We start from the raw sequence: 13,620 nt of genomic DNA, 5'->3' as shown, positions 1-13,620 counted from the left end.
TCTGTATATTACTCTTGTAGTTTGTTTTTAGCTTTAGGTACATTTTCTAACTCTAGTAAAAAAAAAAACATTTATAGTAATACATGAGTAATTCTGTGTGTATATACAGTACCACTCAAAAGTTTGGGGTCACCCATATAATTTTCTGTTTTCCATGAAAGCTCATACTTTTATTTTTCAAATGAGTTGCATAATGAATAGATAATAAAGTCCAGATATTGACAAGGTTTGAAATATTTATTTTAATTTGAAATAATAATTTTCTCCTTCACGGGGAGAGGAGGAGGAGGTGAGCGCAGCTCACCCCCGCCCCTCTCCATAGAGATACATGGCGCATGGCGCCGTATTACGGGAAAAGATGGGACAGGTCCTTTTTTTTCCTGGGTACGGTGCCGCACGCGTGCAGCACCGTACCGCTCCCGTAGGGCGCCGTGCGCCCATTGCTGTGTCTATGGAGGACGTATATCGGCCCGTATGTACGTCGGCCCTATATATATGCGTCGGCCCTATATATATGCGTCGGCCCTATATATGCGTCCTCCATACAATAGTGTGAATGTAGCCTTAGATTTTGTCTGTGCATAACACTTTTCTCCAATCTTCCTCTGTCCAACGTTTGTGTTCTTTTGCCCATATTAATCTTTTACTTTTATTAGCCAGTCTCGGATATGACTTATTCTTTACCACTCTGCCCTGAAGGCCAGCTTCCTGGAGTCTCCTCTTCACTGTAGAGGTTGACACTGGCATTTGGCGGGTACTATTTAATGAAGCTGGCAGTTGTGTATATATATATGTATCAATTCAGCTGCACCAGTTAAGAAAAAAATCGGGTGCTCAACCTTTAGGTTTGTTAAATCCTTTCACATATAAAAAATCAAAAAATGGTGGCACTCTAAGTTCTTGTGAAAAAGGAATTCTTTTATTCCAAAAGTGCTACGTTTCAGCTCCCATATCTGGGGCTCGAGAAAGGCTGAAACGTCGCACTTTTAGGGAAAAAAAATATATATATATATTATATATTTATATTATACTGTGTGTTGTGTGTGTATATATAATTAGAGAGATGGATAGATTTAAAAAAATAAAAAATTTCATACAGATACCATAAAAATCTTAACTGTAGCTATGTATTATTAACGGCTTTGTGCCAATGGACTTTTTTGTTTTTGCGTTTTCATTTTTCACTCCCCACATTCAAAAATCTGTAACTTTTTTTTATTTTTCCATGTACAGAGCTGTGTGACTGCTTATTTATGCGTAACAAATTACACTTCAAAATGGTGGTATTTAATATTCCATTTTCTTGTACTGGGAAGCGGGAAAAAAATTCCAAATGCATTGAAATTGGTAAAAAACGCATTTGTGCCGTATTCTTGTGGGCTTGGATTTTTTACGGATTTCACTGTGCGCCCCAAATGACATGTCTAATTTATTCTTTGGGTCAGTACGATTACGGGGATACCAAATTTGTATTGGTTTTATAATGTTTTCATACATTTTAAAAAATTAAAACCTCCTGTACAAAATTTTTTGGGGGGATTTTGCCATCTTCTGACGCTAATAACTTTTTCATACTTTGGTGTATGGAGCTGTGGGTGGTGCCATTTTTTGTGGATTTTGATGACGTTTACAATGTTATCGTGTTTAGGACTGTACGACCTCCCCATGTACCGGAACCCGACATGTGACGTATTATTACGTCACATGTCGGGAAGGGGTTAAAGAGGACCTGTCACCCGGAAATTTGGCAGTTTCAGTAAGAAGCTCCTAGTGCTAAAACAAATACAGCAGTGTTACAATGATAGCGTTATCGGAAACCTCAGATAATGCTATTTAACACTGCTGCTGAGTACAATAGAAACACCGTACCACTCTCAAAGCGGTCCAGCGTATTCATGAGGGGGCAGTCCAAGGCACTGCCTCTTCCCCGGACCGCCCCGCTCACTCCATAGCTCGGCGGTGACTATTGCGCGGCAGTCACCGCCTCTCATCCCACCCACTTATGAATACACAGGACCGCTTTGAGAGCAGTCCGGCGTTTCTATTGTACAGCTCAGTGGTGTTAGATAGCGTTTTTCTGAGGTTTCCGATAGCGGTATCATTGTAACACTGCTGCATTTGCTTTAGCACTAGGAGCTGCTTACTTTAGTTAGCAATACATGCGCTGCTGCCGCCGATTCTTACATGTCCCTGGCTGACAGGGGCGTGGAGGGGGTGTGTCGGCTGGCCCCCTCATGAACACGGCCGACTGCCAGGGGACCTGTACGACGATCCGACCTCTTATTTGTTAAGAGGACGGATCGATTAAAACTATGTTTGCACACACAAATTGTAAAAAAAATTAAATAAATATAAAGGGGCTGTGGACAGGATAAGGGGGAACATATTTGGTTGGGGGTATTTTTCAGGGGTGACAGGTCCTTTTTAATGACCGGGAATTTTAGCAAATTTTTGTACATGGCGGTTTATGGAGCATAGTTTTTTTTTTTTTTGTGTGTGTAAGTGCGCCACCTTAAAAATTTTTGTGCTATTTTTTTCAGAACACATAGGCCTAGTTAATTGTAATAAAAGTTTTAAGATTTTTTTTTCATTTTTAGCTTTATTATTAGCTTTATTTTAAGTGGAAAAAAAACACTTTTTTTGTGATTTCGGAGTATATATTTTTTTAATTTTCATTTAATTTAATTAACTAAAAACGAACATTAATGAATTCCCTATTTTGTTTTGGGAATTTTGATGTATAATATGTATAGTCTAGGGCAGTGATGGCAAACCTTTTAGAGACTGAGTGCCCACACTAGAAAACCCACTTATTTTTCGCATAGTGCCAGCGAAGCAATTTAAGTAGTAATTTATTGCTACATGTTCTACCACAACTTTCACTTGTATTGGCCTCTTGAGGATAACAATGCAGTTGACCCAAGAAGGGCAAATTTGGACTATAATTTTAGCTTCTCTCCAGGGTCCCCCTGTACAGAAAGAGAGAACAAGCCAGCAGCCCACCAATGTGTCCGTCCCCTTCCACATGCTTTCCTTCTTCCTGCAGTCACAAGCAACCAAAATAGCTAGATGTGCTGGATCGATGGCTTGGGTGCCCACAGAGAGGGCTCTCAGTGCCACCTCTGGCACCCGTGCCATAGGTTCGCCACCACTGGTCTAGGGAAAACGGGGCAATGTTTACTGAAGTCTAGCAGGGTTTTTTTTTATTATATGAAATGAAAATGTATTTTCTAAATATTTTTAATAATTCTTTTGCTGTGTGTGTTTTTACATTATTTGTACCCCATGAGATCATTAAAAGACCCCTGGGGGACATTTTCATAGGTTTTTTTTTCTTTAACAAGTTTTCCCCTGCAACTGAGGCATCTATAAGAGCCCCAGTTACAGGGGGAAATGACCCGCTGTGTAGGCAGATATAATCAGACCCAGCAGCTCTGGTAAACCCCTTCAGACCCGGCGGTCAAGCAAGCTCTGTTCCTCTGGTAGCACAATGCTGTGAGGAGTAAAAAAGGGAGAAGCGGTAAAAAACCACATCTCGCTCTCTCTAGGGCAGGAGTGGCGAACCTATGGCACGGGTGCCAGAGGCAGCATTTAGAGCCCTTTCTGTGGGCACTTGGGCCATCACCCCAGGACACCAGACAGGACTCAAAGAATCTTCCTGCAGTTCCAAGCCACTTAAAAGATGCTGCTTTCAGACATATTTTGATACTTACTTCTCTACTTAGAACTGTAGGAAGAGGGAGAATGAGTAGACGGGGCCGAATTATCTTTGGAGGACCTCTTGCTGGCCCCACAATTCTCTGTGTACAGAGGGACACGGGAAATGATGCAAATTGTCCATCTTTTTACTATGTTGCTGTCCTCAGGAGGCCAATCTGATTTGAAGTTGTTGAAGAACAGGGAGCAATAACTTACTGCTTTAATTTTTGGTTGGCACCTCTCGATAAATAAGGGGAGTTTGGGTTGCAGTTTGGGCACTCGGCCGCTAAAAGGTTCGCCACCATTGCCCTAGGGTCTCCTTGTGTCTCTGAGACCCAGAAATCTGGACCTGCTCCTGCAACCAACTGGGGAGCAGTGGAAAACTGCAGAGACGTTGCTACAGACTCCAGACCTGCGCCCGCCGACTTCTTAATTCAGCGGTCAGTGAGAAGTTAAAATACATAACTTTGTTTACCTTATTTACTTTATAAATTGTATTTCTTAGTGACTGTATTTAATGTTCCATGCAGTTTACTGAGAAGCGATACCTGAATATCTCCTGAAAAAACGCACTTGTGCCTTTTTCTTGTGGGAGCTCTATTTACGGCTTTCACTGTACACTTCAAATGATACCTCCCCTTTATGCATCAAGTCAATATATTCACAGGGAGACTGTTATGTAGGTTTTATTATGTTTTAATACATTTTAAAAAATTGATAAGCTTTTGTACAAAAGAAAAAAATTCTTTGTTTCACCATATTCTGATACTGATAACATTTTGACATATGGACCTGTGTAAGGTGTCATTTTCTGTGTTCTGAGCAATTTTCCATTGCTGTCATTTCGGGGACGGTGCAATCTTTTGCTAAATTTTCTATTTTTATTTTTATAATTTGAAAAGTTGTGTTTTAATGCTATTTTCTGTTACGGGGTTCACCACTGGAATAATCGTTTTTATAAATTGATAGTTCAGAACTTTTGGAACTTGGCGGTTCCTAACATATTTATGAGTTCACTCCCCCCCCCCCCCATTTTGTTAAATTGCAGCAGGCAGGGGGAAACAGTGTAACAGCATGTGAATCTGCAGCATGGATGGGGCTCTGATAACACACCTTAGAACCCTTCTTGCTCATTAGAATAATTTTTAAAGTTTGGTAATCTTCTTATATTTGTTATCCAGGATCTCTTTTCTTCTAAAGTCATGGTCACATCTTTCAGTAAGTGCCCCTGGTTTATCATGCTTGAATTTGATTTTAGAATTTCCTTTGACCACTTTTACTTAGTTTTTTTGTATTGTGTTTGTTAGTGTGGTGGGGGTTGGCAGGAAATTAGGTAAATTACTGCACTGCTTTCTTGATATGGAAAGCACAGCCTCTTGTCTTTTACCCTATCGGCCAGACATTCCTGACCATAAAATGTTCGCAGATAGAGGGTCATGTGACAGATAGAGATCTCTTGACCCTTTATCTGCTGACATTTCAAGGATAGGAATGTCTGGCTGATGAGGTAAAAGACAAGAGGCTTCATTTTACATATCAAGAAAGTGCAGTACTTCAATAGATACACATACACACATTACAAAAAACCATAAGCAGGGCGAACGTTAATCAAGGGCATGGTGGGCATTTGCCCAGGGCCCCCTGCTATAAATACGTTAGTGGCACTAAGGCCCCTTCCACACTAGCGTTACATTTCACGTCAGGGTGCATTGCGTTTTTGGCTGTGTTTTTGTTCCATTCTTCCTTGGAGTCATTTAGCGTTTTTGCGTTTTTCACACGCGTTTTTAAAGTCAATGGGAGACTCGAGCATTTTTCAAAGGGACCATGGTTCGGGAATAAAATGTGTTATTTAATTGAAAAAGAATGTCTTCTGATAAGTTAGCAGATATATGCAAACATCTGCAATCTATTCTTCACTGTTCCGCGTGTATATTATCTCCCGACAAGTTAGCAAATGTGAAGAATAGAATAAAAACAGTGAACACAGGATCATTCAAGTGAAAGACACAGTGAAAAATAGATTGCAGATGTTCGGCACATCTGCTTACTTGTCGGGAGATACGCGCGGAACGGTGCAAACAAAATAGCATGTGAAGAACACATTGCAGATGTGCTATTTTGTTCGCACCATTCCGCGTGTATCTCCCGACAAGTAAGCAGATGTGCCGAACATCTGTAATCTATTCTTCACTGTGTTTTTCACTGTGTTTTTCACTTAAATGATCCTGTGTTCACTGTTTTTATTCTATTCTTCACTGTTCTTCACTGTGTTTTTTTAATTAAATGCTCGATCTCGAGCAGTCAAAATACTCTTATTCTTGTCACCTAGCAACCCATCCTTTTAAAATGCATTGCAGTAGAGCATTCTGCAATTTTGACGCACGTCAAAACAAACGCACGCACGGTAAAAAAAACGCAAATGAGGAAAGGCCCATTGGAAACAATGGGACAGAGTGCAATGCAAGTTCTGCGCGTCAAAAACACTAGTGTGGAAGGGGCCTAACTCTTCAAACTGGAAAAGGACATGCAATGAGGCTGCAGCTAAAATCCACATGAGAAAAGTATATGTCCAACTACAGCATTGGATTGCTCTTGTCCTCCACTTCAGTCGGGGAAGGCACAGTGCGCTCATATTGTGCCCCTCCTGGATCACCACCTGACATGACCAGCCAATGTATGTATTTCATATCTATCTAGATAGATAGTTGGATCCTCATGGAATATGTACATAAGGGATAGTAGTGTAAGGCTTCAATAGGTTTATAGCAGACATTGGAAGACCATCATTTTGCACGACCCACCGTACCAAGATCTTTAAGAATTTCTGCAGCTCTTTGGAATCTTAAAGGGAAATTGTTACCTCTATTATAAAAACCAAACAGTACCTTGTTCAACACTTTATAATTGTTCAAATGCTGTTTTTATATAGTAGAATCGTTCTAGTTATCCATGGCAACAAATCCGAGCTCAGCTTTGATTTTCCCACAGAAGTTTATTAAATAAAAGCTGAGCACTGATTGGTTGCCATGGGCAACTAGAATAGTTCTTCTCTCAGACATCTTGGAGTCAAGGAAGCTTCATTATGCATACAAGCTGCCCCACCTGCTCGAGGTCATTTAGACAGTTAACCTTGCCCCCTAGTGCAGAAATCACTACTTGTGCGCTCCCATGACCAGCTACCTCACACATATTCACTCCTGCAGTGCACTGATGTGCGTATGCACAGTGGGGCTGCAGTCCAGTGACGTGCAGGGCCAGGGCAAGTTCAAAATCGCCAAACGAAGTGATATAGACCCTAGGGGGTCAGTGTTAACTGTCCAAAGAGCAATGAGGAGGTGGGGTAGATTAACTGATTTTTTTATCTCCCTGCTTCCTTGACTTTTTGGGCATGAATGGAAGTGTTTTTAGAAGAATGCATGAATGTTTTCGAGACATAAAAACAGCATTTGAACAATTTAAAAGTAATGAACCAGGTACTGTTTGGGGCTTTGGGAGGTGGGGGGGGAGTTGTAGGTAACAGGTTTAATTTTTATCGGTTACATGTCATTTACTAGAGAGATACAAGTAACTTTTATACCAAGAAGAACCAAAAAAAATTAGGATTAAAAATTACTGATGATTGATCTACTTTGAACCGTAATAATAAACTACATGGAAATGTAATTTTTCACCCTATGCAACCATATATAGTATATCATTTATCAAAATATTCTAGAATTTAGGACTCCACTTTTGATTTCGCCCAGGGTCCCATGTTGTCTAAAACAGTCTCTGAACATAAGGTTATGTAACCAACCGCTTTAAGCCTGAATGGTGGGGGCTCCATACAGGGCGAGTATCTTCTGTTTAAATATACCGCAAACAACTGCCATTCATGTGTTTTGGTGCCACAGATATTGGTATTTTTGGAACTTACCATCTTTACCAGAGTTATATCCCTCATAATGTCAACAGGAGGCAATTTGTTGCCCTCACAGATTGGAGCCTCGAGAAGCTCCCAGTTCCCTTGGCTGTCATTCAGCTCATTGTGCAATGGCCATAACAGTCTGCCAGAATACTAGCATTACATCACAATGCAATTGTATAGCTGTACATTGTATGAGAGATCAGAACCCAAGCGTTCAACCACCCTAATGGCCCTTAAAGAAAAAAAAATCAAATTCATTCCACTTTCCTAAGAGTGTACATAACTGTCTGGATCACAGACTTCAGGTTCAGGAAGGAGGCCTGTCAGGTCATACTGGATCATCCTCTGACTGCTCTCTGCCCTCCAGTACCTAAATGAAGATTAGCTGCCACCATTCATCATAAATAGACTGATAAGACACCTAGCATAGACTATGCCCAAATACAGTACAATATTACACTTAATAATAAATGAATTAATTTAGGCGTCTTCTAAGCTATGGAATCATTAGAACACAAGAAAACTCTTTTTATATTGAAGTTTTAATATAAAAAAGGACAGTGCTTACAAACTAAAAGAGGTTATCATACAAAAAGGATGACAAGTTAGAGAAATACATATAATGCAAAAATACAAGGTTGATAAAATAAGAGGGGTAAAAACGGAACTTAAATCTTTCCTGTAGGATACAGGATCAATCTATCCCATAGGGATCCCAAAAGAATGACCAATACCTATCCAAAGTATGATTCCAGTATCCTCCACAGACCCCCTTTGCCTGTGATGACGTGAAGGAGGCTTTGGATATTTTAATTTCCTTTTAAGACTGTATGCCCGTGTGCCTCAGAATCTTTATATGCTGATATCTTGCCTTGTGGGTATCCTATTAACTTGGTCTTGCCTTCATCTTTTCTGTCATGATGTTCCACGTGCATACATACTAATCATGAGGATATCAGTACTAATATTTTGGGAACACATGAGAAATGAATTAAGAACATTTGGCTTAACTTCACAAATTGGTGTGCAATAAAATGTTCTTTTTAATTTTGCATATTTTCTACTATTTATTATATTCTGCAATGTAACCTGGTGCCTGTAACGGTGATAGAGACATCACAGCTATGTGGGATTTCTTATGGCATACAAATGTTTAGGCATCTTGCCAATTGTTAGTGTTCATAGAATCCCAAAAGGCATTTCATTGAATTTGAAGGGATTCAGTGTATACTTTCGTGATTAAATAGAAATGGCTTACTTTTAGCTTATGTTAAATTTTACCTCTTGTTCTAGATAATATATAGAACTTATGATGTATTTTTTTTTTTTTTTACTATAACATGATTTGCAATTGATCACTGAAAATACATATTCTTTTTTTTTTAAAGGGGATTCAAATTTGCAGTCTGTTCAAGAAGAGACCTTCAACAGTGCTTCTGATCAGTATCCTCAGTCATATTTCCAGGCTCATGTCCTTACAGGTCAGCTAATAATTACTAGATTCTTCAGTATATGTAAATTTCTAACTTTAGGATGGTCTTTTAAACAATGCATGTGTTGTCTATATTGACACAGGCTGCATTCATGGAATAATTGTGCAGTTCAGTCATCCGCTTCTTATGGTGGAAGATTATAATTCCTCGTACCTGGGTATTCTGTCTAGTCATCAGCAACCTATAGGGTATGATAGAAGACTAAGAGACCTCATACATAGTTGTGCAGTTCTATCATCAGTTGCTTATAGGGCTTGATGGATAAGACCACCCCTTCCCTTGCATCTGGGTAGGCAGTCTAGTTATCAGCTCCTTTTAGGGCACAATGAAATAGTTGACCCCATATACATAACTACCTTTCCCGACTCCCTCATACACATGCATGGCTGGGTTTGATGAGGACCGGAACTTACTCTGATATCACCTGAATTTTATAATCACTACTGTTTTTGTGGTGTCAAAAAAATGGAATTGTATTGCTAAATGCATTACAAAAGGAAAAATGGGATCTACAGTTTTAATTTATATTACTACTTTCCATGGCGTCCTCGTGACGGCCCCCACCAGGAAGATGACCCCTTAACCTCTGTAAGGACAGGAAGAAGAGACCTCCCTCACATCCACACTGCAGTTTACTACTGTCCCTACCCATGGCAAGAAGCGGAGAGTCCTCTCCTGCTCTCCTTCTCCAGGTAAAGGTAGTGGGTGGGGGGCACCTTGGTTAGGTGTGGGGCTGTGGACCTCAAACCTATCTGTCCAGGACATCGATCAGCCTCCCCCTTCCTGGTACCTTTCCTGGGGACCATCTGCGGCTCCTCCGAGTCCAAAGACTCCAGCATGCTCCAAAGGCTCCAATGGCTAGCTCTGTTGGCGCCCGCCACCTTGCCCACCTCGTCGAGACTTCTGGGAGCAGGGGGCGCGGCGCTCCTGAAGTGATGCGGCTACAAGGAGTGCAGCCGGAAACAGCGTTGCGGAACGGGGAGATTAAAACCTGCAGGTATATCACGCTGCCAGTGAGGTCTCCGACTGTGTTATCAGGATCCTCTGTGCTTCTGAGATTAGGTACCTTTAATCTCTTAAGGGTCTGTGTATTGTTGACTCGGCTTTCATTATTTGTTACCTTGCAAGATCTGCTGAAGCTATAATTCTGTACTCCGGTTCTTCAGAGGTCAATATGGACCTTTTTTATACTAGACCCCCAGCCTATGACTGTAAGTGGTTTCTGGGCTTGTGGGGGTCCCCTTTTGTATAGCACATTTATTCCCCAAAAAATTATCCCTCGATTTAGCATTGATTAGCCCTTCTCCTCTCCTTTGGTAGGAACCCAAGGAGAAAAAAAAAAAGGAGAAATTGAAAGAGGGCTTTAAAAACAAAGGAAAGGAAAGAAAAGAGTTTCTCGAAAATGTAACATGTGCTATGCCAAACTGACGTCTGCAGACACAAAAACCTGTTTGCCAAATATGTGTAGACCTTCTCTTGAGGGAGGAAAGAACTTTATTAAGGGATGATATGCGCACATATATCCACAGTAAAACTGGCTTTTTCCGAAAAAAAGATGAGAGATGAAGAAAAGTTAGATGAAAGTTTACATTTCTGTATGCAGAGCTGTGTCTCTAGTCCTCTTGATATGGCCAGGAACGAGTGGGGCAGACATGTATGATGTCCTGAGGGCAGTAGCATCAGGGGAGGAGGTATAGGGAACATGGGAGTTTTCTGAATTTGAAATTGATGCATGACAGAGCAGTGGGGGGGGGGGGGCACTCATCACTGGCCACTCCCAGGGGACTTGGGGCACAGCTCTGCATATAAAAAGTTCAACTTTAATCGAACTTATCTTTGTTTCGGTATAAGCCAGTTTTACTATAATAATCTGAAAGAAATGGAAGTATCCTCGGTAAATAGTTTGACAGGGGTGTAGTATTTAGAACTACTAACCTGACAGTTTAGTGTGGGCAGGCACAACTCTGGGTAGCACATGTGTCTTTATTAACGTCCTCCTGCAGCCACACTATCAGGGAAGTTCCTTCTCCAAATTGGAAGAACAGCTCCTGGGGTAAATTGTTCACTGGTACTTTTCTATATGTAACAAGTGCTTGGAAGGCGTCCAGCGCCTTCCAAACGTTCGTTACGTATAGAAAAGTACCAGTGAACAGTTTTACTATAAAAACTCTTTGGCAATGTGTACACTATTCTCTATGTGGACATGGGGATGCTAGAAAAAGGGCTCCTGATGACTGGTTCCTTTAAAGGAAATAATTCTTGACTAATGGAGGGAGCAGCAAAAGAGAATCATTGTCTCCAAAGAATTAAAAAAATCAAAGGTTTGATTACAAAGAAACTAAACTGGAACACAGTGCCCAAAGTAGATGTAAAAGTCACCAACGTGGCGAGAAAAACTGACCTACCCTTTGAAGACGCCATCCAGCAAAAGGATGCCCTGGTAGGTAATCGGATGCCTTACTGAAGAAAACTTGGGAGTCAGCAACCCTAAATCTAAAAGTTTAGATAGCCACCACCTCAATTATTTGCACACTCTTCTACTGGCTATCACAGCCAGAAAATCGTATTAACCCCTTATCACCGACACTAGTTTTCAGCTCAATGACCAGACTCGATTTTTCAAATCTGACATGTCTCACGATAATTGGTTATAACTTTGGAACGCTTTAACATATCCGGGTGATTTTGAGAATGTTTTCTCGTGACACATTGTACTTCATGTTAGTTATACAATTTAAGTGATACGTTTTGCGTTTCGTTCTGAAAAAAAGTGAAAATTTGGCAAAAGTTTGTAAAAATTCTTCATTTTCCAAGTTTGAAATGTTCTGGTTTCCAGACAAGATGTAAAACTACCCAAAAAGTTTGATAATTAACATTTACAGAATATCTGCTTTATGTTGGGATGATATTTTATGCTTCCAGTCATTTTTCTAGGATGTTATGAGGCGCAGAACTTTAGGTGCGATTTTTCTTATTTTCATGAAAATTGCCAAAACTCACATTTTGAGGGAAAACTCAGCTTTCAGGTGACTTTGAGAGGCCTTAATAATAGTAAAACCCCATAAATTACCCCACTATAGAAACTTCACCCCTCAACATATGTAAAACAACTTCTATTAAGTCCATTAACCCTTTAAGTGTTTCACATGGGTTAAAAAATATGGACCTGCGATTTAGAAACTATAGAATTTTTTTTGGAAAATACATTCATTTAGGCCAAAACTGACATTTTCAGAATAAATGAAATGATGAAACGCACTGCAACGCTTGATGCCCAATTCCTCCCGAGTTTACTGATACCCCATATGTGGTGGTGACTGCTGTACGGGCGCACGGCCGAGTATAGAATGAATGGAGGCGCCATTCACAGCAGATTTGTATTGTCACATTGTGTGACCTATACATTTTTTTTCTTTTTGGTAATGCGAACATATGAGGGCTCATTATGTACGGGATGAGATACAATGTATAGATAATTTATTTTGGGAGTCTAAAGCTTATTCATGAGATTTTATTAACTATTTCAAGGGGGACACAAACAAAATCATCAATTTTTATTTTGGATTGTTAGCATTTTTTCCCCCCGCTCACCGTAACGTAAAAATAATATTTTATCTTTATTTTCTGGTTCACTACGATTGCGGTGTTACCTCATTTATATATTTTTTCTTATTTTTGCTCAATTTTCCTGAGCAAAACCAATATTGGAGAAAATCGCATTGTTTTTACTATTGACAACTTTTCAGGGCCATAACTTATGTATTTTTCTGTTGTCAGATCTGGTTGAGGGCTTATTTTTTGCGAAAACAGTTGTTCTTTTCAGTCGTATCATATTAGGGAACGTAACTTTTTTTGATCACTTTTTAGAACATTTTTTGTGATGGTGTTTGATGGAAAATTGTATATTATGGGAAGTTTTTCGAGTTTTTTTTTTACGTAGTTCACCGAGCGGGTTCAATATTGATTTAGATTTATTGTACAGATTAATACGGACGCGGTGATACCAAATATGTATGTGTTTTTGTGTTTTATTTACTTTATTTGCATTTTATGTGATACTGGGGAGATTATGGGACTTTTATTTTATTTATTTAATTATATTATAAAAAGATTTAATTTTTTTTTAAAACTTTTTTTTTACACTTTCTACTTCTTGGCTTGAATAAGCGATCATCCGATCGCTTATTCAAGCCTTTACACTGCAATACACATGTATTGCAGTGTATACTGTAAGTAACTGAGCATGCTGAGCATGCTCAGTTACACACAGCCGGGTCCTGCCAGGAGAGGAGAGAGGAGCCGACAGCTCACTCGTCGGGACCCGGGGCTGAGGCAGGAGGGATCGGATCCCCCGGTAAGCACACCGGGGGGGTCCGATCCACAGGGGACAAACTTGCACGTAAGGGGTTAAACACCCAGGATCGGAGTTTTTCCAATCCCGGGTGTTAGTGCCGGGTCTGGGCTGTGATATCACAGCCCGACACCGGCACTATAATAACCCGGTGTACCGAAAACTTCTTC

General features: G+C 40.2%; 1 protein-coding gene across 1 annotated transcript in view; it reads left to right on the top strand.

Moving 5' to 3' along the window:
• Positions 1-13,620, top strand: part of ELP2 (elongator acetyltransferase complex subunit 2) — a 105,945-nt gene that overhangs the window by 77,976 nt on the left and 14,349 nt on the right. Inside the window, exon 15 of the mRNA XM_072152804.1 lies at positions 8,995-9,087. Within this exon, the coding sequence (XP_072008905.1) occupies positions 8,995-9,087 (93 nt within the window). The remainder of the gene's footprint in view (positions 1-8,994; positions 9,088-13,620) is intronic.

The sequence above is a fragment of the Engystomops pustulosus genome, chromosome 5 (genome assembly GCF_040894005.1).
Source record: "Engystomops pustulosus chromosome 5, aEngPut4.maternal, whole genome shotgun sequence".
NCBI classification, from domain to species: Eukaryota; Metazoa; Chordata; class Amphibia; order Anura; family Leptodactylidae; genus Engystomops; species Engystomops pustulosus.
The sequence above is the reverse complement of the archived record's forward strand: the minus strand, read 5'-3'. Positions and strand labels throughout refer to the sequence as shown.